Source organism: Metopolophium dirhodum, chromosome 1 (assembly GCF_019925205.1).
Source record: "Metopolophium dirhodum isolate CAU chromosome 1, ASM1992520v1, whole genome shotgun sequence".
In the NCBI taxonomy this organism is placed as follows: Eukaryota; Metazoa; Arthropoda; class Insecta; order Hemiptera; family Aphididae; genus Metopolophium; species Metopolophium dirhodum.
Window position 1 is genome coordinate 113,562,164 of NC_083560.1, and position 26,417 is coordinate 113,588,580.

Genomic DNA, 26,417 nt, shown 5'->3' on the forward strand with positions numbered 1-26,417 from the left:
ATAATGAATACTGGAGCAAGTGCCTCTTCATAACCCTCAAAATGGCATTTAGCACCATTTTTAACTTTTTAGATACAGTACCACAAGAAAGAAAGTAAGTACCTTATTACATATTATAAAGTGATTGATTTCAAGTGCAACACTAATTATTTCGCAAACTATTTCCTTTTTTCAAAATTTGTTTTTTTTAAATTTTTTGATACATATTTTTTATTAATTGCAGTTAATTTTGCTATAATAACAAATTATTAATATTTATTATTCATTTTAACAGCACTACATCAAATATATATAATACTGATAATAATGAAGATTCTGGCTCGGACGAAGAGGAAATAAATATCACACAAAATGATATTATACTGCAGGCATCACCAGTACCACAATATCCTCAATCTCCGTCGACTTCAAAAGCACAAAAATCGACAAATAAAAGAAAAAATTTAAAAGTCACGGAATTATTGGAAAAAAGATCTAAAGAAAGAACAGAGCTGATGACACAACTGATTTCTAAAAAAAATACGGATAAGTACGATGATGTTGATCATTTTTTCAAAAGTGTAACTCTATCGGTCAAAAAGTTGCCACCACACTTAATTTCACAGACGAAATTGAAAATGTTGACAATTGTGACTGACTTGGAACTTCAAGCAGCAAATAATCATACACATAACGTCCACATCATACCTAGCAGTAGCAGAGTATCATTACAGTCAAATACTTCTACTAGTAGTTCCCCATATTCTAACAACTTTACTCCATACAGTTATAGTCCACCTTCACTAGATTCACCATTATATTCAAATATTCAACAACAGTTTGGACCAGCAAATCCAACTACATTTACTCCTTTCCAGTCAGTTCAAAATATGAATAATGAATGGAACACCAATTCTCAAGAAATGTAACAATATATTTTAAAATATTATCTTATAAGGTATTTTGATTTTTTTTAAATTAATTGTTCATAGGTCAATGAAATATATGATAACTGATAAGGTAACTATTTTTATTTATTTTGATCAATAAAAAATTGATTTATTATTAACTTTGATACAAATTCTATATTAAAATAAAACAACAGTATTCCACAAATAAATGTATAAATCTGAGTTCTTATTTCATTTTACTTTATCTGTACTTAATTGAAAAATTGTACTTACCTCAGTGTAACCGCCAATTTTTCTTCTGGTGATATGGGTTTCCTTATAACAAATGTTGGATTTAATGTGAAATCGTCTCTTATAAGATTCAAAATAAAATCGAACTGATTACGGTTTAATCTAAAAAATTCCCTAAACTTAATTTCATTATTTTTCAGAAGCCCGTTGATAAGTATCTCATGATAACCTTCGGTACTCCTCTTTGTAAATAATGGATCATGCTGCTTTCTTTTTTCTTCCGACAAATACCAGTATAAGATCTCATCATCTTCTTCTTCTAGCAAAAGAATTTTTAAGATTTCTTTATCGACTGTATCCATTATAATAATTTTTAAAAACGAACAGTTCTCGTGCACCGTGAACTTAGCACTTTAAATTATCTAAAGTATTTTCCCGCACCATTACTTATTGAACTATTGCAATTGCAACCAAATACTGAACACAACATTTTAGCGGCTGCAAGTAACAAAACACACCACTATGTTGACAACGTGAGTGTACGAAATGAGACGTATATTGTTAATTGTTAGATTATAATAACATAATATGACACGACGGATAAAACTATTATTATCTATGGGTACACTATACACGATGTCATGATTGTCAAAACAATATTACACACGTTAACTGCAGTGTAATTTATGGTACGAAAATTCGTAAATTCGTATTATAATTTATCTAAGTGTTATTTTTTTCTACAATATTAAATGAAAATGTGATATAATTATACAAATGGAAAGTCTATGAGGTAATCTTAAATACATTTAATTAGTTCATTCGAAAAAAAATTAGTTAATTAACAGCATTTTACGTTAAACCAAAAACGGGAAATATTGCCGCGTGTATAATTTATGGCCGCCGCCGCGGCGAATGAATCCGTGACGTCACACCAAATGTCAAAAATCATCGTGACTAGCGAACGAATAGTCACAAACATATTTTAGTGATATCGTTATCCTAGTTAAACTCTATTCTATTAATTAGGGTAAAAAATAATAATTGATTTTTTGAGTCGTATGGTCCTTTAACTAACATTTTAGCACTTCTAATATTATAATTTCAGGTAATCAAAATATTTTCTTATTATATTAATAAAAAAAAAAAAACGCCATCAGAATGTAATTGAATGAGCATTGTATATTACATTATAACTGTAAAACGTCATAAAATATGTACAACAAAATTGTAACCTGTTACAACAAGATTGTAAATGTAAAACATATATATAGGTATATCAATTGTAACTTGTTATAACAAGATTGTAATGAAATGTAAAATATATATAACAAATTGTAATCAATGTAAATGTATATCAAAATTGTAAAAAATCAACTACTGTTGACTATTGAACTTAAATATCATTGTTAAAGATTCTTAGCCTTACAGGCTAATAATTTTTTTTTTTTTGGCAGGGAGATGTAAAGGAATAGCTTTACGTACTAATATATAATAATATATGTATATAGGTAATTGATTCACGTATTAGTGTATAAGTATTACTCTACTCGCAGAGGCAGTTCTCCTTGAGTTGTTATGGTCTCCTAGACGTAACCTCTTAGTTAGAAACCACATTCTATTTTGGCAAGCTAATCAAGAAGAGCGGACAACAACAAACTATCATTACGAGGCGGCAGTTTCACTAAATTGCGAGAATAACAACTTTGTGAACCAGCTACATTCACCTCAAGGGGGCACCCTGTCCACGCGCAGGATCCATCAAAGTAACCGATATCGTATATAGGAGGGCTAGGAGCACAGCATAAGCAGATGTACCTGGACCAGCAACACAGAAACGACTTCACGCCACTAGCCATACTTGCCTACAGGACGACTACTACTACCACGACGATATTATACATTTTATTCTGTTATAATAAAAACATTGCATTTACTATTCTAATTTGACTACTATTATTTTCAAAATCATCCACATAGTGAATCCCTGAAGGGGCAGCACGTAACACCGTGTAAAAGTTCCTCGCTTCACACAACGATTTACCAATCAAAAAATTTTATTTTTGAAATTTAGTTTATGTATAATATGTGTGACCTATTAGGTTGTACAAACAATTTACAATTTTAAAATACTGATAACTCGCTTTAAAATTAAAATATAATAAAAAGCCCAAGACATTGCCTAGATAATAATCTTATCTTTAAATTTTGTAAGAGGTGAATAAACTATAATTTTTAAACTAACGGCGCAACACGTGTCTTGCTTAACATACAATGTTCTATGCTACGCACTTGTAAGACGGACATAACATATGCGGTGAGGCGATAAAAGTATCAGAATTTCAATGTAACGTTTAGTTTTTTAAATATTAATAAATCTCAAGAGTGATATTTTTGTTAAACGGCGTGTGACGCGTCATGACCATTTAAATATAAAATAAAAATTCAAAAATATATTTTAAGAGGACGTTATACCCGTAATATTTAGCGGTAAAAACAGGTCTACCAAAAACAAACGAAACGTTGCCAAAAAATGGTTTTAGAACAAAATTACCTATTATTAAATGTATAGAGGGTAATATTTAAGAGACAACCTCATCGGCGTTTTTTTAAATATGAATTATTAAAAAAGTTACAGTTGTTTAAAAAATGTAAAAAAAAAGGTTTTCCCCTATTATAACGAGCTGTATATTTAAAATAATACAAAACTCCGATGAAGTTGTTTCCGAAATATTGTTTTCTATAAATCTCATAATAGGTATTTTTGCTCTAAAATCGCTTTTTAATGCTGTTTTGTTTGTTTTCCGTAAATATATTAACGTTGATCGATTTAATATTTTCATTACTGTAATGTGCTGCTGCCTGCATGCATGCCGTTGGGAGGTCCATCGCGATTTCCCCCCACTACTCCAAAAACTGAATTTCCACTACGACTATCGCGCGGTTACGGTCCGTCGATGGTTATCGGAAGCTTCCAGGAATAGACCGAACTAATATAATAGACAATAATATCATCTTTATATTTTATAAGCTAATAACGTCGCGTCTTCCCTATAATGTAATAATAATTGTTTTTATTTAATCGGCATTGACGATTGATGGCATTCCACCTACGATCTACCAACTCTTATTTGTTTTATTATTTTATAATATTATAAATTATAATTATTACGGACATTCTAATATTTTCAGATAGTAGGTACCTGGTACCTACCTCAAAGTCCTATGCATAATTTATAATAATTCAAGTACCTATACCTAATAAATATCCGTCTTTTCATATACGGAATACATTCTATACATTATGATGGTAAATTGCTGATAAAAAATACTATTGGTATTAGTATTTATTATTTTATTTTTACACAAGTATGCCTATTATGACAATTAAACAAAAATAAATATAATAAAATGTCAAAGGTCAAAATAAATATGCACTTATAAATTAAAAATGGTCAAATATATAAAATATGCAACCATACATTTTGATTATAAGCTCTTATTGTTATGAAACAAATTTCTATGTTACTTAGCTATGTTTTGAATGATTATTGAAAAACATGCAAACTCATTACGAATTATGATAGCGGAAGTCTCAATATGAGACTATTAATAGCTGTATTTTCAATAATTTGTACAAAAATAAATATTCAATTTTGAAGCAACATTACACAACTGTCACAACCATTCCTCCTGGGTAATTCGTTGTGATCACATAATTTCTCCGTTATTTCTGTGTCGTCGTGTTCAATTTTTTTTTGTGAATTTTGTGTACTGAATTTTGAATAATTTTTTTCCATTTTTTTGACAATGGCAAATAAAGAAAATAAGCAAAAACGGAAACGGTCATCTAAAAAAAATTCACTAATTCGAAAACTTTTTCTACAATTAGCACTACGACGAAACAAAAAAATTAAGTAAGTATATAAATATAATTTATATATGTTACAGTAAATGATGTTAAACATCAAAATAACGTTATTTTCTAGTAAATAACAATAATTACCTAATTAGCTAGAGATTATCGTGGTTTATTATTTTTTTGGTTTGATTATCGATAATTTCTACACACGATGGAAAATGTTGTTATATAATGTTATCTTAATGGTATTAGTTACTAAGATAGTATTACAGCCGCAGTAGATAGAAAACGAAACTTTGCAATTTAAGTAGGTATGGAAGAAGATATTGAAAAAATAATGCTACAGCCCGAAAACAATGAGGATAATGAGATCAGAGACGAAAACAGTGAAAACAATGAAATCGGAGACGATAAATGTCTCGGTTTGTTAATTTTTTTTTAATTATAAATTTAATTTTATTTTTAAATTTATTTTTTGGGCATTACTAAACATAAAAAAAAAATAAAAATTGGACGGTTCGATTTTGAATTAAAAAAAAATTCAAAATAATGCAAAATAAAACTCTTTATTGCTCGTTTGAAAAAAAAAAGTACGAGTAGGTAATAAATAATAATTATAAATTTTACTTCACCCGACCCCAACATTTCGGTCATTTTATAATTATTTTGAATAGGTATTAAGGTATTACGTTTTATTTCAGTCAACAAACGTCAAGAAAATATTACAAATGAAAGAAGTAATTCAATTCAATGTTTAAAAAAGCAAGCCGAAAGGATGACGACACAATCAAATAAAAAATATCAAGAGTTGGAAGTCGGAACAACTGTTCGTATTTCCATACCTGACGTTGACAGAGCCCGTGGATCCCCACGCAATTTATTAGCAGTTATTGCTAATTTTGAAAACGGCTTTTATAAATTATGTAAGTAAAATAAAATAAAAAATTGAAATTTATAGGTATTCATGTATTTATATTTGAATTAGGTACCGAAAATGGTTTTCTTAAACACAAGTATACGAGATCTCAACTTGTGCCATGCAAAGAAATGTTGCTTGATCTCAAAACCCTGGTTGAATCATCTAAAGAAAAAGAGATAACACTTCGAGAAGCAGCAGGATGTAGTAGTCTTGTGGGCACACAAGGCTATTAAAGATGTCACTGTAAAATGAAGTGTAAAACAAATAAATGCACCTGTCGATTAGTTGGAAAATTATGCAATTCAAAATGTCACAGTTCATTGTCATGTAAAAATAAATAATAATATAACAATTTAAATACAAATAACATGATTAACTAATATTGTTTGGAATTAAAGTAAATCCTTAGTTATTAACGTTATAGCCTTGTAAAATATTTGTTATTATCTATTAACGATAATTGCTAGTTAATAACGTAAATATAAATTTAACATCTTTTACTGTAACATATATATTAAAAATTTTAGAAATTTAAATACTTTAATTGTCTGTTTGAACGTTTATAGAAAAATAAATTAAAATAATTATATTTCGGGCTCTACCCGTCCAATGTATGAATTAAAATAATTATATTGTATTCTACGGTTCCAATAACGATTCCCGTTTCGGGCGGATTCTCATATATAAACATAAATAGACCGCGAAAAACCGGAAAACCCAAAATAAAGTGAAGGAAAAAACTGAATTTTTACGCAAAACTTAGGTATCTATTTGACAAAATATATTTTTATATTTGGCCGTAACTCAAAAAGTAAAAGCTCAAGTAAATACATGCAATTTTTACCAAGTGTTAATATGGGCATCATATATTTATGGTATAACTTTCAAAGTATTTTGACATTTTTTATGGAAATTTAAATTTTTGATTTTTCTTATGTTTTTTTTTTTTTAATAGTAATTAAAAAAAGGTGGATAAGTGGGTGTTGCTCTGCTGTACAGTAGGTGACAGTGGGTAACTGCAATGGGTGGTGTTAAATTTGAGTTCAATGATATAATATCATTGTATAAGAAAAACAATTCTAAGCGAAAACGGTCAGTCAGCCTAACTATGATATTATTAAGTATATTTGACGATATTATTGTGAATAAAGTAATTTATATATAACCTATTTACGTGGAACCTTGTTTTCAATTTTCAATCCTTAGCTATAAAAGTTGAACATTTTATAAATTTACAACCGTAAAAATAATACCTTTACCACACACACACACACACACACACACACACACACATACATACAAACAGTATCATGTGGGATCCTTATGGAAAACCTGACCATACGAGATCCGCCTTTTAAAAACATTATTTCAACTTTGGAGTTGGTAGGAGAATATCATTAAAATATGTTTATTAGTTAAGTGGAATACAATTATGTAAGCACTTAAAAGTTAAATTTATTTTTAATTGTAACCTATCTTTCTGAGATCCAATGTGTAAAATAGTTAGCTTAGCACCTTACGAGATCTAAAATGTAAAATCCTAACTTTAAGAGATCCGGGTGTGTTTAACATTTTTAAACTACTTATCTTATTAGATCCATGCGCCGTTGTCAGATTTAACCCACCCCAGCGTAATTTTAAATTGGCATTCCGCGTATAAGCATATATAGAAAATAGCAATTATTTTCGATATAAACCACTTACATAGTTATATTTTCAAAGGAACCATAAAATGGGATATAGGTAATTACTAATTATTACTCAATAATATCACAATGTTCATGTCTTCATTAAATAGGTTACGTGTACCTATATATGTATACTCATGTGTAAAATGTGAATGCGTAATTTTAATACTTTACCAGATATGTAATGTGTATATAATACATTTATGGTTCATGGTTTTAAATGTTGCATACATTTTCTAAAAAACGTAAATAATATGAACAAAGCTATAAAATTCCTATTGGCTATTAAATTATAGTATAATATTAGTATAGATAAGTACTTCATTTAGGTATTCTACTTCAATGAAAACCACGACGTATATCTTTAACCCTTAACTGGTATCCTTATTTGTATTCACGTAACTGGTATTGTCGGGTCACAAATGACCCGAAATTTAAACTACTTATAAGTTATTCAATTTTTTCTTTTTCTTTTTTTTTTTTTTTTTCATTATATTCTATGAAATGAAATGAATATTTTTAACTAATATCACAATTTTTTTTTTCAAATATAAGTGTTTTATACAAATGTATTTTAATCTTGCAAATTTACATGATTATTTATAAATGTTTGAATAAATTATTGAAAAAAATATATTTACATTCAAATTTGAATTACCCATTGGTTTTTAGTTAAGTTTAGATACAATAACAACAAAATAAAATAAAATTTAGAACTTAAAACATTTATTTCTAAAAAATTACAAACACTTATTGTACCTCTCTGGACGTTTTTTTATCTAACCAACTACAAACAAATTTAAAAGCTTCGGTATTAGTTTAATATTTAAGACTTGAATTTTTTGTATGAAATATATTTAAAATGTTACTCAAATATTAAACACTTAATTTAGTTAATTAATGAAATTCAAATAAAAAAAAAAATATATATTTGTGAAAGTTCCTTACATTATAAAATAAAAATAAATAAAAATGTTTAGTTACTGTGTATCCATACAATTAACACATTTCGATACTTGAACGCCGTGTGTTTTACAAACCGTTTTTTTGCATACAGAACAAATATTTGAATATTTCGTATCTTTAGAACTTGGACACACGTAACACCTTCGTCGTTTGTTTGGGTTAGAAGAAATTTCTTGAGTTGCTTCGACAGTATTATCTCCTGGTATTTTTTTTAATAATTTGTGGTATTTCTCTAGGTAGTCTTTCTTGTAATAGTCGTCGTTTCATATGAGGAATAATAAGCTCTTTTCCTATTATTATTCCAAACATTCGACGTGGTATTGGTGAGTTTATATTTTTGCAACTATATAAAACACGTGAATTCACAGAAGCAATATCTAACATGGCGTAAAATATAGCGAGTGGCCATCTTCGTGTACGTCGAAGTCTTGAATAGACTGCACACTTTTGGTCCAAAGCGTCAACTCCTACTTTCGTTTGGTTATAAAATTCAATAATTTCTGGTTTTGAATTCTCCGGATTTATTGTATTCGTATGGTGCATAGAAGATAAAAGCAACACGTATCTATTCTTTTTTGGAACAAACGATAATAATGTTATGTCTTTGGTAAATGCAAACTTTGTTGTATTTACTTCAGTTTGTTTGTTAGGAACAATTTGTGATGGTATATCTCTTTTATTTTTACGTAATGTTCCCACGTATGTTAGGCCATGTCGTTTTAATTCAGTTATTAGTTCTATGGAAGAAAACCAGTTATCCCCAGTTATATTTCTATTTGAATTAAAAATAGGTGTTACAAGTTCTAACACATTTAATGTAGGTATTGCAAACTTTTTAGGATTTGGAACATTATTTTTTCCACAATAAATAAATGCATTATACAAATAGTGGTTTTTTGCGTCACATAAACACGTAACTTTGAGTCCGTATTTATTTGGTTTGCTTTTCATATACATGCGAAAAGAGCACCGCCCTCTAAAAGGAACCAGCATTTCATCAACTGTAGAATATTCAGACATTGAATAATTTGATTGACTATTTACCAAAAACATTTGAAACAACTCTGATATTGGAGCTACACGATCACCCGATTCTTTTCTATCATCTCTATCATATATTATATTGTCAAAACGAATAGTTGAAAGCAAAAATAAAAACCGTTTCAAACACATTGTCGCGCGAAATATGTCTCTACCAGTACCGTCAGTAGCAAAAAGTCCTTCTACATCTTCCATGCCCGATTTGAAGATACCACATAAATACAATAAACCAATAAATGCTTTAATTTCAATAATGTCTGTGTGCCCAGTAAATGTACTTGTGTTACCATATGAAATCGATAGTTCAGTTATTTTTACATTTGTGTAATCAGTAATTTTTTCAATCATCATATTATCAAATAAAATGTTCCAAAAATCAATTGGATTACTACTATTAATTATTTTTGCAGAGCCAACTACACCAGGAAGATGTGATATTATATTATCAGATCGAGTACGTCTCTGTGGAAAAGGCTGTAAAGACCATTTGTACCTGTTTTTTCCATTAATAAAATTTTGAGAACGTATATTTTGTTCAACAGTTTCATTAGAACTATATTCTGAGCTATCGGTTTCATTTTCGGAAACTTCAGATATTTCTTGATCGGACTCACTTTCATGATCCGATACAATACTCTCTGCATCACTAATTTCATCATCTACTTCGTCTAACCAATTAATAATAGTTTCACTACTCATTTAAAAAAAAACAACGTGGAAAAAAACAACTTGAAACTACGCGATTGCTGCACTGCACTCGGTAATAAACGCGACTAATAATCAGAATATTATAACATAACACAATATTATCGTTCGTCACCGTTATCGACACCCCTCCCAGGTTTAAATACCAACACGTAATGAAGTCCGATAATATTCGTCTCAAAATAACTATTATTTTCGTAATGGCAAAAGATAAGAAAAAACCTACGTAACTGGTATCATCGGGTCTATTATGACCCGAAACCGCTATAAATAGCTTTTTTTGAACGAAACACGTAATAATTGTTGATAACGAAAGACGTAATAGGTATGTTGTTTGAAATATTATGATAAAATACAATGCAATCTACAGCGAAAAAAAGAGCGATATATTGTAGAAAACTTAAAAACAAAATATCATGGGTCTTTTTTGACCCGACGATACCAGTTAAGGGTTAATCGTGATGAAAACAATGAAAACTGATAAGTGATAAGTAATACGTGATAATATTCTTAACAAACGATTATAAAAATCTCTCAGATATAATAATATATTATACCGTGTGTCCGCGGAAACAGGGTACACTTTACCACTCATTACCCTGTACATATTTTTCAATTCTGTTTTCGGGACATTATATTAGACTATTGGATCTTTAATTTCGATGACTTACAATTTTTTTTACTCACGTATTTTACGCATGCGCAACACAACTTCACTTTTTTTAAATGACAACCCCTATTTTGAATATCATTTTCGGATTAATGGATTTTTTTTAAGTAATTTTGATCTAACAAATATTACTCTCAATCCAATATTGACCGAATGAGAGCGATTTAAAATTTAAAAATAAAAACATTTAAAAAAATTATTTTGCTAACATTTATTTTTTAATTTTAATTTTATTATTTTAAACTCTACTACACATTTTTTATTTACAATTCAATTTACAAAAATCACTAACATAAGTTACCATAAGTCCCTCCATTATTTAAAACGCATGCTCCAAATCGACGTAATCATACATTCATGAACATATGAATATCTACCTATTTTATTTTTAGTTGTATTTATTTTTGTCATAATTTAAGAGTATTGGTCATTAAAGGTATTTTCGTAATCTACCCATGCCTATTAAAATACCATTACATAGGTATTTTTATGTTTAAAGACCTATTACGATATTCATTATCAGAGTCGTGTGTCATTGCGGTCTTAGTAGTTCTACGTTTTCTGTTAGTTATTGTCAATTGGTAATATAAAGTTTGAGTTTTGTCAAAATAAAAATTCAATCATGAATAATCATGAAAAAGTTCAGTTACTGTTAATTTATGGAAAATGTAACAGAAATGCACGTGAAGCAACAACGATGTACTCCCGCCAATATCCAGATAGGTACCATCCTCATTATACTTATGTTCAAAAACTTGAAAAGTCGTTAAAAGAAAATGGTTCGTTCAATAGAACAAATGCTGTTCAACAACAACCTCGTGCAAATCCAAATTTAAATGAGAATATTGAAAATCAAGTCTTGGCATATGTACATCTTAACCCACGTTCGTCTGTTAGACACGTTGGACGTGAAGTTGGCATATCCAAAACATCAGTTCATAAGATTTTAAAGAAATACAAACTACACCCTTACAAACCAGACTTTGTCCAACATTTACGTATAACAGACCCAGAAAAAAGGTTGAATTTTATTTCTTGGTTCACGGTGGCGTCTGAGAATGATCCATTATTAATAAATCATATTTTATGGACTGACGAAAGTAAATTTACTAATAATGGAGTATTAAACAAACAAAATAATCGTTATTGGTCGAATGAAAATCCTCACTGGGCTGTTCCTACAAACTTTCAAACATGTTGGGGTACCAACGTATGGATTGGTATGATTGGTGGAAAGTTACTAGGGCCTCATTTCTACGACGGAACTTTAACGGGAAGAAGATATTTAAATTTTTTGCGTGATGATTTGCCACTTTTATTAGATGATTTACCCTTAGATACACGCAGAAACATGTACTATCAACAAGATGGGGCACCTGCTCATAATTCCCGAATCGTACAAGAATTTTTAAAAGTAAGATTTGGTGAACAATTTATTGCAACACACGGACCATTAGAGTGGCCTCCAAGGTCACCTGACCTTACACCGTTAGATTTTTTTTTGTGGGGACATTTGAAAAATGCTGTGTATACTGATCCTCCAATCAACATTCAAGACTTAAAAAATAAAATTACACACGCTTGTAACCTATTGACTGAAAATCAAATACTGTCAGCAACTAATCGTGAATGTTCACGTCGATTTGAAGCATGCGTTTTAAATAATGGAGGGACTTTCGAACAATTTATCGAGTAACTTATGTTAGTGATTTTTGATAATTGAATTGTAAATAAAAAATGTGTAGTAGAGTTTAAAATAATAAAATTAAAATTAAAAAATAAATGTTAGCAAAATAATTTTTTTAAATGTTTTTATTTTTAAATTTTAAATCGCTCTCATTCGGTCAATATTGGATTGAGAGTAATATTTGTTAGATCAAAATTACTTAAAAAAAATCCATTAATCCGAAAATGATATTCAAAATAGGGGTTGTCATTTAAAAAAAGTGAAGTTGTGTTGCGCATGCGTAAAATACGTGAGTAAAAAAAATTGTAAGTCATCGAAATTAAAGATCCAATAGTCTAATATAATGTCCCGAAAACAGAATTGAAAAATATGTACAGGGTAATGAGTGGTAAAGTGTACCCTGTTTCCGCGGACACACGGTATATTATTTAATACTTAGATCCATGACAAAAAGTTTATTTTGTCATGCTTAGATTATAATAATATAATATACAGTAGGTAACTATACTAAGTATTTTGGTTATAACTTATAATATATCTGTGGACAATTCTAGATAAAATGTATTATGACATACGTAAGTACTTATTAATATTGGTATTCAAATTAAAATTTCAAATAGGTACTATTTGAATTTTTTCTTTAAGCTGCATAATATTATTTGCTTACATAAATATTGTATTGTAAGTATTATTTACCAAAACAATTATTTTATCTTAGCAATAGGTAGATTATAATAAATTTGACGACTTAAGTGTCCCATATTTCAAAAACAGTTAATTATTATAGTTACACTTACACAACTACATTTTATAGTTTTAATAAGTTTTTCTTAAACTGTGTACTAATAATCATTTTGTTAAATACAAAGTATTAAGTATATTTAATTAAATTTGAACAAACTTCAAGAGGTAACTGATAATTAGTACATAGGCTGGACATTAACGAGTTAAAAAGTTAAAGTTACCTTACTTTTACCATTGATTAAATATTCTTGATATATACCTATAATCAATGCTTTTATCTAAGTTACATAACGAGATACTTTTTTTAGAATTAACTTCTAACTTACCAGGGTAAGGTTTTTTCCATATTATGAAGAAATATATGAATTCATTAATTATATCGTCACATTGAGTTTTTTTTTTTAATATTTAAAATATATTCCATTTTGGAAAAATAACATACGGTCATTGTTTCAGACACCACAAGTCCAAAGACCTACTGCCAGCGAACTACGTCAATTACGTAGTTGTGGTAGACGTCACAACACCAAGTTACATAATGATGCAATGTTCAGGCCCCCTACATTAGCCAATTAACAGTCATCGTCAACCCAAGATCAACCTGTTGTAACCTACGTTGAGCAAGCTAACAATAAGCCTGCTGCGCTGAAGCAGATAATGTTGGCTACTGCAGTGGTCAACTTAACAAATTCAACTGGCCAACAGATTCCATGTCGTGCTATATTGGATTCCGGGTCTCAGGTTTGTCTTATAACTAATGAATGTGCATCAAGAATGCATATTAGTGGAGTTCAAAGTACAATATCATTAGCTGGTATTGGATCTGTAACTGCGAAAACTGGCACTACGATAAGCACCACCATGCGTTCACGACTTAGAGATTATGAAGCATACATCAACTTTCATGTAATCGATTCGATAACAAACAAGTTACCAATCCACCGTATAAACATCAATCAATTAAATATTCCAGACCCAATAACACACTGCTTAGCCGATCCTGGATTTCATGAACCAGGCAAGATTGATGTACTGCTTGGTGCAGAATTATATTATGAGTAGGGAGCGGATGTTTATGCTCCAAAAAATTAAAAAATATGCATGCAATTATGCTCTTTAAAGTTTAAAAATATGCTTAGAATTTATTAAAAACATGCATCAAAAAAATTTTTATTTACAACTTATTTTGTTTATTAACAATTAAAAATATATAGGTATAAAATAATTATTCTTAAAATTAAAACTTAAAAAAGAACTGTTGGTGAATTTTTTGTTAATCTGAAAATAATAAAGATGGGTAGATATTAGAATCCAAGTACTAACTAAGCATTAAATAATTTTAAAATATACCTAGTAATTGGGAATTGCACTGGATGATCAATGTTTTCTTTAAATTATCAAAAGTAAATTTTCTTCTGTTATTCGATAGCAACATTTTGAATTTTGAAAAACTGCGTTCTACATCGGTAGATGAGACAGGAGCATATTTGAAACATGGTAGGTCTGACGTAGTTAGTTCTTCTTCCAAGTCTTGAATAGTAACATGATTTTTTCCTGCCAAAATGTTTGAAATTGTATTCAATTTCTTCAGTCCATGATTTTTATCATAAACGCTATCAAGTTTGGTTTGTATAGATTTTCCTACATTTCCTGGGACTTGAAAAATTTTAGCTTTAACTTCTTCGACTATTAAAATAGAATCTGTCAATAGGACGCCTTGTTTTTCCAAGCTAGTAATTTTATCCACTAAAAATCCGAAGTGTGTTTTAATGAAAATTAAATCATTTTTTATAGTTGGATCTTCCATCAACGATTTTGTAATATTAACGGAACTTGCATCATTTTTATCAAAGGTTTGCATAACTCTACAAAATGTATCAAAGTGATCACAATAATATGCCGCTGCGTCCAACCATGTACCCCAACGTGTAATAATTGGTTGAGGTGGTAAAGAAATTTCAGGAGCAATAGTTTGAAAAGCATTTATTCTTGATGGAGCCTTTAAAAACACTTTTTTACCATTAGAAATTAAACTATCGACTTTTGAAAAATGTTTACGCACTTCCTCTGAAATACGATGCAACCCGTGTGCAACACAGGTGATATGAATCATTTTTGTGAATAACGATTGTAAAACTTTTGCAGCCTTCACCATATACGGCGCAGCATCCGTGACAAATAATAAAACATTTTCCCGGCATATTTTATCTGGCCAAAGAAGTAAGAGAGAATCTTCAAACAACTTACATATGCCTTGATGATTGGCTTTCTCCAAAATTTCGGATGCAAGAAGAAATATTTGTCCTGGTTCATTTATCTCTAATGTCCCGATAATGACATCGACCCTCCACGTCAGTCGTTTCGTCAATGCTTATCCAAATTCTATTATTATTTACATAGTCACGGATTTTTTGAATTGTTTTATTATAAATTTCGGCCACATAATTTTTTCTTAATGTGGATTCGTCTGGAATATCATGCTTTATATATTTGCTTAAAAATTCACGAAAGGCTTTATTGTTAATTTTTTTTAATGGGATATTCGCACGTAAAAGCGAAGAACACAAATCCTCATAAAAAGGTAATTTTTTTGTAATATTTGAAACAAGTTGCTGTTTGTTAATTGTTGACAACGATTTATCTTTGGAATTTTTTATATGTTTATTTGTATTAATATGCTGAAGAACTAAAAAACGTCGATCACCGTTTACTGAAATATCGCACAATGTACAATATAAAACAATTCCATCGGTAGTAAAAAATTTAAATTCAGAAACAAAATTACGAAGTCTCGACGATTTGGAATTAATTTTCGGCATTTTTAAGTAAATAGGTATAAAACTTTATACAATATAGAAACACTTAGGACGAAAACGAAACTATAACACAACTGAAACGCAACACGAGTACACAGCACAACGAATGGTAGAACACAACTTCAATTAACGAAATTGTTCGATACCGACTCCGGCGATAACGGTGTTTTATATTTATTTTTGTCGCGGGACAATGTGGATAAGGCGATAACTTATCGAAGAAATTGAAATAATCGCTATTCCCGCCGCCGCCACCGCCGCCGGGAAGTTTTGAACTATTAATTACGCATGTCGAGTCCGTTAATATATTACTATAATATTAGTATATCACGAAAAACCTCAAATATGCACTAAAAACATGATAAATTTAAAAATATGATCAATCAAATAAAAAACGAACAAATATGCGAAAATATGCAAAATCTAATTGGTAAATTTGAATTCTTAAGGTGATGAAACAAATTTATATCTTACTCCGCATTGATTTAAATGTTACTAAAAAATATGATAAATGCATAAACATCCGCTCCCTAATTATGAGCTATTAATTGGCTAAGGCAAGAAAACACAGGAGGGCACTGTTCTACATAATACCTGTTTAGGATGGGTGCTAACTGGTTCAATGCCAATTGCAAATTCTCATATGTGCATGTCAAATCTATTAGTACAGTGTCAATCAATATCGTCTCTGGCGCTGACAGACCGTCCCACTTGTAGTGTCAAGAATGTCCAGTCAATAGCCGAATCACATTTTACCAGGACAGTAACCCAGGATCATTCTGGCCGATTTGTGGTCCAATTGCCATTCATACGTGATCCTGAGGTATTAGGTGATTCAAAATTTATGGCGCAACAGCGTTTCTTCAACCTAGAGCGAAAGATGAACCGAGATCCTATGCTAGCTCAAGAATATACAAAATGCATGGCTGAGTATATTAAAATGGGTCATATGGAAGAGGCTGAAGACCTTCCTACTTATTACCTGCCTCATCATACTGTGACCAAGAGTGACAGCCTAACCACAAAAACTCGTGTTGTGTTTGACGGCTCAGCAGTTACAAGATCAGGCCTAAGTCTTAACGATATATTGGTATGTGGACCGCCGGTTCAACCTGAATTGTTATCCATTGTACTACGATTCCGTCTCTATAGATATGCTTTGGTTGCGGACATTGAGAAAATGTATCGCCAGGTCTGGGTTGCACCTTCAGACTGTGATATGCAGCGAATAGTATACCGGTCAAATGCTGATGAAATATTAAAGAGTTATAGACTGCTCACTGTCACCTATGGTACTAGAGCTGCATCATTACTAGCCACACGGTGTTTACTTGAGGCAAGTTATATGGTCAAAGATGCAAATGCTCAGCGTGCGATGCAACAAGACTTCTACGTAGACGATCTGTTGAGCGGCTGTCAGGGCGAAGAAGAATGTTACAACCTGTCAGGGGCGTAGGTATAGATTATTAATGGGGGGGGTTTCGACTTAAATTATTAGTAATAGGCTAACGTGAAAAAAACCAAATGCAAATATAGGCGTATATTAATAAAATACTTTTAATATTATTTTTTTAAATCAAACATTATACAAGTAAATTTAATCGTTTCCTACGTTGTGTTAGCTTGTTCACAATGAGTAAAGGATCGACAGTTACATCTCTATAAATATTTAGAAGAGTAAGTCCAGTTAGTCGCTCTTGACCAATGGCGTTTCGTAAATACGTCTTTAACCGCTTTAATGTAGAAAAGGAACGTTCCGCACTAGCAGTAGACACAGGAAGAGTGGCTAAAATTTTGAGAAGATTATAAATGAGAGGAAAAAACTGTTTATCACACTTTTCCAATGTTTTAATTGCATTAAACTCATTCAAGTCATCACTTATTCCTTCCCACTTCTTGGTCCATAATTGATACTCACACAACAGATTTTCAAGTTTTTCATTTACCAGGTACATTTTATGGATTTCTGTCAATTTGCTTTTAGCATCATTCTTATTTTTCATAAATTTTGGAATTAAGATCTGTAGGTTCCCGATCTTTTCGTGATGGTTAGAAAATCTGGCTGCTAGTTCGCTTAGAACATGGTCAAGAAATGGATAGTAAACATTTATTTTATAATATATTTCGGCTGTCTCTGCAGGATTATTGCTTCGTCCTTTTTGTCTGTTTGTGATTCTAGGTGCTGTAAGTGACTCAATACCTAAATATTCTTTAGAATCTGTCACAATTTTTAAAAATTCATCATCATTTCGTATGTCTTCTAATGTTTTTTTTACGATGTCTACATATTTGCACGCTTCGGTCAAATCAATATTTTGAGTTTGAAGAATTTTATTAAGAGTTGACGTGAAACTGAAAACTTTTCGCAAAATTAGCATCGATACTACAAACTGTGAGTTTTCTATTGCTTGTTTTAATTGGTAGGCTTGTGATGCACATTCTCTTCGACTATCTTGTAGAGCTTGCAGTGCTTCTGTTACTACAGAAAACATTTCTGCAAATCGTTCTACTGCCAAATGTTTTTCAGTCCAACGGGTTTCACAAAGAGAAACCAGATTCAAGTGAATAGCTCCAGCTGACTCTGCTGCATCTTTAAGAAGACCATCACGTAACGCGGATTGTCTAAAAAAATTAATTACAGTCTTAATAGTACCAATACAGTTTCGGATCATAGGGATTTCACAAGAGTGTGCCAAAACCAAATTTAAAGTATGGGCTGAGCAATGGATGAACTGAGCTTTTGGGTATTTCTCTGAGATTATTGTGCGCACTCCTCGAAATTGACCACTCATCACAGCAGCGCCATCATATCCTTGGCCAACTAACATCTCCATATCTAATCCAAGAGTCATTATACATTGCATGATGGTGGTGGCCAACGCTGAAGCTGTCACATCTTTTACATGCACAAACTCTAAGAAATCTTCTCTGATAAATACATTATCTGCAGAAGAATCGTCTACGTACCGAATGCACAAAGCTAATTGTTCGTACCTTGATATGTCTTGCGTTTCATCAGCAAGAATGGTAAAAAATCCAGCATATTTTATTCTATTGACAACATTTTCTTGAATAAAATTGCCACATAGATCAATAATTTCGTTCTGTATAGTTGGTGACGTGAACATTGATCGACTGTCGGATGTTTGGGATAAAATATGTTCCTTTAGGAAATGATCACCCGATCTTGCACGAAATCGCAAAATTGCACGAAAGTTGCCATCATTATAGGGGGGTTCTGTTAAACCTATTTTGCCAGTTTCATTTTTACCCCTTAAAGCTATTTGTTGACGACCACATAAGATTACAGTTTCAACAATAGAGATCAATTTTTTCCTATTTTCTTCGGCTTGTTTTTTATTTTCTGAGTTTATAGATGTTATAATATCAGTAGTTTTTCCTGTCATAACTGTTATAAACCCTTGAGCTTTTTCAACTGAAAACATATGATAGTCTGCCTTACTATGACTGTAAAATATTTGTTTAGCTTTTTTCCAATTTATAAATGGGATGGCAACTAAAGACCGTAGTTCTTGTCCACCACGACCACCATGATTACGACCAAATAAAACGCACACTTTGCAAAGAGCACCTTTGGCAACATCTGAAAATACGAGCCAAGAATATTGTTCCATCCAGTGGCGTTGGAAAGAAAGACGTCGTTTATCACTCACAGGAAATTTATATGATAAAGGTGGCATCCACGGGTTTTGAAAAACTTTAAACTTTTTTTCGTTATCTGTCGGTGGATTTCCTAAATAGATTCCTACATCATTTTCAAATAATAGCTCTTGTTCTCCTTCAACGGAAGAAACTTTTTCAGAAGGACTTGAAGCTTCAGGATCAGTTGGGTCAGACACAAAAAGAGATGAGGGTTGATTAATTTGCAGGGTGGTTCTACTTTCGGATTTTTTTTTCTTCTCGAAAAAGTTTAAAACCGATGGCTGACTTATTCGCTTCATTTTGTTTCTGTTATAATAAAAATAATTAATTTTTTAATATGTAATCTTATAAAATAATTTGAATTATCGAAATATAGAATATTATAAATTAGAATCTCTAGAGTGAAAATAGTCTGCCCAATGAACAACAAAAACATTATAAAATTCGACGTTCAAAAAAATTACATTTTTATTTGAAACAGTAAACGTATAAAATACGTGTATTGCGAGTAAACTCAAAAAAAAACGTAGAAGTAACAGCCGTAACAATCTAACATAAACCCGATGTACAATAAAATTATAATCTACAGATGATAATAAGGAATAATTTTATATCAATATCATAGAAATACAAAAAAAACCTAAGCAACAATGAATACGTAAACATGGATAGCGTCAAAAACGTGCTGTGTTGACGTCGGTCACCGTGGCAAGATCGCGAACGTCAACTATATGTGTTGACATCGGTGATCGGCAGTGAACGTTTTAATATAAATGACAAAACGAAAAACAATTTGAAATAAATAATTCTGATTGTATTTATATAATATAAATTATAAAAATTAATAAATTACCTGTTTTGGCTGGAAAATAGTCTTTAGTTACACGACAACTACAATGCGCGACAGCTCCAGGATAAATGGCCTGATGTAAAACGGGGATTACGTAATTTCAAACACAGTGATAAGTTCTTATACTATTAATAAACTATTATTAGCAGTATTGCTGGTACGGCCGTATGCGTCGTGGGTAAAAATAAGACCGTCGGGCACGCAATTTTGTAGTTAATATTTTATATATAGCTATTACAATATTGAATATAACATTAGATATCTATTATCTATCTTGATAATCATTATTTTTCGTAACAAACACGTACTTGTAAAATTGTATTACAAAAATATTTTTTCCTGATTATTATTATTATATTATTATATATTAACTGATTGGGATTTTTTAATGGGGGGGGTTTGAACCCCCCAAACCCCTCCCTTACCTACGCCCCTGCAACCTGTACCAAGTGATGTCCACCGAGCTCAATAAAGAAAGGAAGTGGTGTTCTAATTCTGAATTTGTACTATCAAAAATGTCAAATTCAGAGAGTCAATTTAATTATATGTTGTCAATTAATGATGATGAAACCATAAGTGCACTGGGCCTTGTGTGGCAGCCGAACCTAGATGCTTTCAAGTTCATTTTCAAACCCTGGTCTCAACCACTTCAACTGACCAAAAGATCACTATTGTCTGATATTAACCGCATATTTGACCCGGTAGGTTTTGTGTCACCTGTTCTCATTCGAGGAAAAATCTTTTTGCAGCAGTTGTGGGCCTTAAAATTAGGTTGGGATACGCCACTTCCACCAGAAATGCAACAAAAATGGAGTCAATTCTATGCAAGCCTCAAATCATTAGAACAATTAGTTATACCACGTCATGTTCCCTTCAGCAATAGTGAATCAGTCCGTTTGCATGGGTTCTGTGATGCCTCACAAAATGCTTACGGTGCATGCATTTACATTCTGTCAACCACAACAGGGCAAAGTCAATTGTATTGTTCCAAATCCAGAGTAGCCCCTCTAAAGGCAAGCACTATCCCTCGATTAGAACTATGTAGTGCACTTCTTTTAGCCGAGTTGGTCAGCATGGTATCCAAAGAACTGGAGCGCATCAGTATTTCCTGTAATGCTGAAAATATCACATTGTGGACTGATTCATCTATCGTGTTAGCATGGATCAATAGTAACAAGCCATTAAAGGCTTATGTATCAAACAGAGTGGCACAGATCTTAGATCTAACCAATGCTACCCAGTGGCGTCATGTGCCAACTGCTAGTAATCCGGCAGACAAAATTACTCGCGGCTGCCTAGCTGAAACTCTAACTGAAAACAGCTTATGGTGGCATGGACCAGCGTCTAAATTTTAAACGTTTACGATACAAAAAATTTAAAAATTCACGATTTTCTATCAAAAGGTTTTAGTTATAACTTATAAGATAAATAAATAAAATATCCGAGACTGACAAATCGTCTCAGTTCAGAATTGTTTTTCGTATACAATGATACCGCTATCATTGCATTCAAATTTTACACATCCATTATAGTGACCTACTCTATGACCGAGGTCGACTTACCCCCCAATGTACAGCAGAGCAAATTCCCGATTTTTTCTTTTATAAATGTGTAAATACAGAAATACAAATATATTTTTAGATACTCCTTACAGTTTTTAGTTTAGTACATTTTCAGAAATGTTTGATAATTTATATACAAGACAAATTTCCAATATAATATAATATAATTTTCTAATAAATTATGTTTTTTTTTCAAGCCATTAAAATCAAATAATTGTTAGGTTACAAAACATGTTTTGTAATATTATAGAATTCTCGCATTTAACACTTTTAATAAAAAAAATTATTATTTTATTGTTTGACTAGGATGCAAGTAATTTATTAATAAATATATAATATTCAATAAATACATATTGAAGGTCTCAATTGTGGTCTAATCATCCATATAATGATACCCAAGAAGTTATAAGGTCTGGTAGTTCTGAACATGAAAATAATACAACTTCCATCAATCAAGATGATGACACAAATTTAGTTAATAATACTACTACATCTTCCTCAAGATTAGAAAATAATGAGGAATCAAGATCTAGAAAGCGTCGTCGTATTTCTAAAAAATGTGGGTCTAATAGTGATCGTGAATGTAATTATGAAAAAACGGAACAAATTCATCAAGCACTGGCTATATTAATTGCAATGAATCAGTTACCTTTATCATTTTGCTCGAGCCCTGGATTTTGTCAGTTCATGGCTGTTGTGGAGCCTGATTATAAAATATGTAGAGATCAAGCAATGAAAAAAAGACTACATGCATTGAAGTCAAACGTTGAGGACAAAATAAAAAATGAATTGCAAAATGTGAAAAGTGTAGTTTGCACCACAGACGGTTGGTCTTCAATAGCTCAAAACTCATATACAGTAGAAACCGTTTATAATGACACCGGTTGTAATGACATACTGGGTGTAATGACCTTAGATTGCAAGTCCCGGCAAAACTTCTATATTGTATGTACTAATTTGTATCGATTATAATGACATCTGTATAGTGACTATACGGATGTTATGACGGTTATTTTTTGTTATATTGGAAAAATATTTTATCTATAATGACTTTACTTAATTGAAGGTACTATTACAATACCGATAATACCGATAATTTCATCGTTGTTTAGTCGTCAGTTTTATTTTATCGTCAGTGTACGGGTAATCGTCGTGCGGTTAAATTTGTTTTGTGTTCGTGTGTTAAATTGTATTGTGATATTGTAAAATGAGCAAACGAAAGCAATTCACCATCGAAGAAAAGGCAAATGTCATTTTTCGTTTAAAAAAAGGTGAAAAAAATTCCGACATAGCTAATGAATTAGGCGTAGGTCACTCTACAATTTCCAACATATGGAAAGCTCGAGACAAAATCGAACAAGAGTTTCAAAATGAAAAATTATCAGTTAAGAAACTCAGAAATTGTACACATACAGATTTAGATAATGTTTTATTACGATGGTTTAAAAATCAAAGAAATCTATGCATTCCAATTAATGGACCAATTCTTCAACAAAAAGCCAATGAATTAGCTGAAGGCCTTGGTAAGCATAATTTTAATTGTTCCACTGGTTGGATTCAAAGATTTAGAGCGAGGCATAATATTGTGTTTTCAACAATAAGCGGAGAATCAAATTCGGTCAATACTGAAATAACACAAAATTGGCTCGAAAAAGTATGGCCTAAATTACGAGAAGGATACACAGATGACCAAATTTATAATGTAGATGAGACTGGACTTTTTTACAGAATGCTTCCTAACAGTACATTAAAATTTAAAGGAGAAAAATGTTCAGGTGGTAAAATGTCCAAAGAACGTCTAACTGTCTTAGTTTCAGCAAGTATGACTGGTAAAAAAATGAAACTGATCATAATTGGAAAATCCCGTAATCCACGATGTTTCAAAAACATCAATAGTGACTGTCTACCGGTAACATATGAATCTAACTCCAAAGCTTGGACGACCGTAGAATTATGGTCTAAAATTTTATTAAATCGGGATTTAGAGTTAGGAAGAAAAAAAGAAAAAATTTTACTCTTAGTTGACAACTGTCCAGCACATTGCACTGTAGCATTACGCAATATTAAACTTGTATTTTTACCCAGTAATTGTACGTCTGTTCTTCAACCAATGGATCAAGGCGTAATAAAATGTATGAAAACTTATTTTCGAAAAAGTTTGGTGCTAAATATGATCAATAATATTGAAAACAAAATTGAAGCGAATATCAGCGTATTAGATGGTAAATTAATGATTTTTAAAGCTTGGGGAAAAGTATCAGAGATTACAATACGAAATTGTTTTCGTCACGCTGGTTTCAATAATGCAATACCACAACAAACTGTCCAAGAAGAACAAGAAGAAAACATAAGTTTCCCAAACATAAATGAATATGTTAACTTTGATAATGATGTGCTAACTTCAGAACCATTAAGTGATCATGAAATTATTTCTTCATTGATTAACCAACCCGAAGAACCTGAGGAAGACGATAATAGTGAAGAAGCTGATACTCCCGATGGAGATTTATCTATTAATGCAGTGTTCAATGCAGCAAAGATGTTAGCAAATTATATGGCTCTGAATAACGTAAGTCCAAAGATAAATTTTGAAGAACTAGAAAAAAAAATAGAGCGTGAATTCTATACTAACAAAGTTCAATCTAAAATAATCGATTTCTTTAAATAATAATTGAACTAATTCATTTAAATGCATATGTGTGTACATAATTAAATGTTTTTTACTTATTTTATTACTTTTTTTATTACTTTTTTCTATATTATACATTGCACAAATAAATACATAATAATAATAATATGTATTGAAGTAACAATTTTTTTTTCGTCATTTTGGTTATAATGACAACCGGTTATTATGACCTATTTTCTTTGGTACCTTAAACGTCATTATAAACGGTTTCTACTGTATATCGTTAACTGCTCACATAATCGATAACCAATGGTCACCAAAGTCATTTACTTTAGCCACACAAGAAATGACAGAACGTCACACAGCAGTAGGTCTAGCCGAAAATTTAACTTGTATTTTTGAAAATTGGGAAATTAATGGTAAAGTCAGTACTGTAATTACAGATAACGCAAAAAATATAGTAAATGCTGTAAAATTACTAAATATTACAATAGACAATGAAAATATGGATGTGACATGTGCAGCTCACAGTTTACAATTAGCCATTAATGTTGCAATAAAACAAGAAATATTTACAGATATAATAAAACAGTGTAGTGCTGTAGTTGGACATTTCAAACACTCGAATGTAGCCAAACAGTCATTATTCAACAAACAAGAACAGCTAGGACTTCTGCATCAATCATTAGTGCAATGCTGTAAGACACGATGGAACTCAGTATATTTAATGTTAGACCGCCTTTTAAAAAACAGAAGTCCAGTTTCAAATGTATTGGCAGATAGAACAGTCACGTATTTTTACATTGCGCAAAAATTAGAAATAACTGAATCCCAATGGATAAAAATAGAAAATCTCATAAGTCTCCTCAAGCCGTTGTATGTTGTAACAAATCTATTTTGTTCGGAGAACCATTCGCCAGCGTCAATGGTTATACCATTATTATCAAAATTATTGGATTGCCATTTTAAGCATAAAGCAGCCAATTATCAATATATCACTGATTTCAAAAATACAATTATATTTGAAATTAAAGAACGATTCAAATTTGAACGTAATGAAACAAGTTCTGTCTCTGTCAGACAAATTGCATCCTTTCTATATCTTCGATATAAAGATTTAGAGTTTGAACTCAATTTTATGAGAGAAAAAATTCGTATGGCTGTAAAAGATTTGCTAGAAAGATTTGACGAACAAGAAATTAATTTAGAACAAATCCCACCAGTTCAAAGTGATCTTGAGTATTTATACGGAAATACAATAACAGCTGATGATAATTTAACTAATCAACTTCAAATTTACATTTCTGAACATCCATTACGTTTCGATCAAAATCCATATGAATGGTGGAAATTGAGAGAAAATGAATATTCAACTCTTGCAGTATTAGCAAAACAATATCTCGCTATTTTAAATCAAACCTTTATTTCACGTGAACACGTGAAATAACGAGCACTAGTATAGGATTAAGATTTCTACAAACTATGTTTTCATAT

The 26,417-nt window shown here is 31.0% G+C and overlaps 6 protein-coding genes and 1 pseudogene across 6 annotated transcripts; 5 read left to right on the top strand and 2 right to left on the bottom strand.

Annotated features, from left to right (window-relative positions):
* The first annotated feature begins 5,758 nt into the window (after window positions 1-5,758).
* On the top strand, window positions 5,759-6,243 carry LOC132933982 (uncharacterized; annotated as a pseudogene).
* Window positions 6,244-8,748: 2,505 nt separating this feature from the next.
* LOC132951635 (piggyBac transposable element-derived protein 4-like) lies at window positions 8,749-11,508 on the bottom strand. Its single transcript, XM_061023458.1, has 2 exons — window positions 11,481-11,508; window positions 8,749-10,265 (listed from the first exon to the last, which is right to left on the bottom strand). The coding sequence occupies exons 1-2, from the start codon at window positions 11,506-11,508 to the stop codon at window positions 8,749-8,751; spliced, it is 1,545 nt and encodes a 514-aa protein (XP_060879441.1).
* Window positions 11,509-16,841: 5,333 nt separating this feature from the next.
* LOC132951646 (uncharacterized) lies at window positions 16,842-17,675 on the top strand. Its single transcript, XM_061023468.1, has one exon. It carries the CDS (start codon window positions 16,842-16,844, stop codon window positions 17,673-17,675), a length of 834 nt encoding a protein of 277 aa, XP_060879451.1.
* A 127-nt stretch (window positions 17,676-17,802) lies between these two features.
* LOC132951654 (52 kDa repressor of the inhibitor of the protein kinase-like) lies at window positions 17,803-20,181 on the bottom strand. Its single transcript, XM_061023480.1, has 2 exons — window positions 19,683-20,181; window positions 17,803-19,499 (listed from the first exon to the last, which is right to left on the bottom strand). The coding sequence occupies exons 1-2, from the start codon at window positions 20,179-20,181 to the stop codon at window positions 17,803-17,805; spliced, it is 2,196 nt and encodes a 731-aa protein (XP_060879463.1).
* Window positions 20,182-21,184: 1,003 nt separating this feature from the next.
* Window positions 21,185-22,087, top strand: LOC132951662 (uncharacterized). Its single transcript, XM_061023492.1, has one exon. The coding sequence runs from the start codon at window positions 21,185-21,187 to the stop codon at window positions 22,085-22,087; it is 903 nt and encodes a 300-aa protein (XP_060879475.1).
* Window positions 22,088-22,981: 894 nt separating this feature from the next.
* LOC132951671 (zinc finger BED domain-containing protein 6-like) lies at window positions 22,982-25,797 on the top strand (the record flags this gene model as incomplete). The annotated part of the gene is made up of 2 exons (XM_061023503.1): window positions 22,982-23,148; window positions 25,200-25,797. Coding segments are annotated over exons 1-2 (765 nt in total), but the record flags the coding sequence as incomplete, so codon positions are not given.
* Window positions 25,798-25,848: 51 nt separating this feature from the next.
* On the top strand, window positions 25,849-26,370 carry LOC132951679 (uncharacterized). Its single transcript, XM_061023515.1, has one exon. It carries the CDS (start codon window positions 25,849-25,851, stop codon window positions 26,368-26,370), a length of 522 nt encoding a protein of 173 aa, XP_060879498.1.
* Window positions 26,371-26,417: the final 47 nt, after the last annotated feature.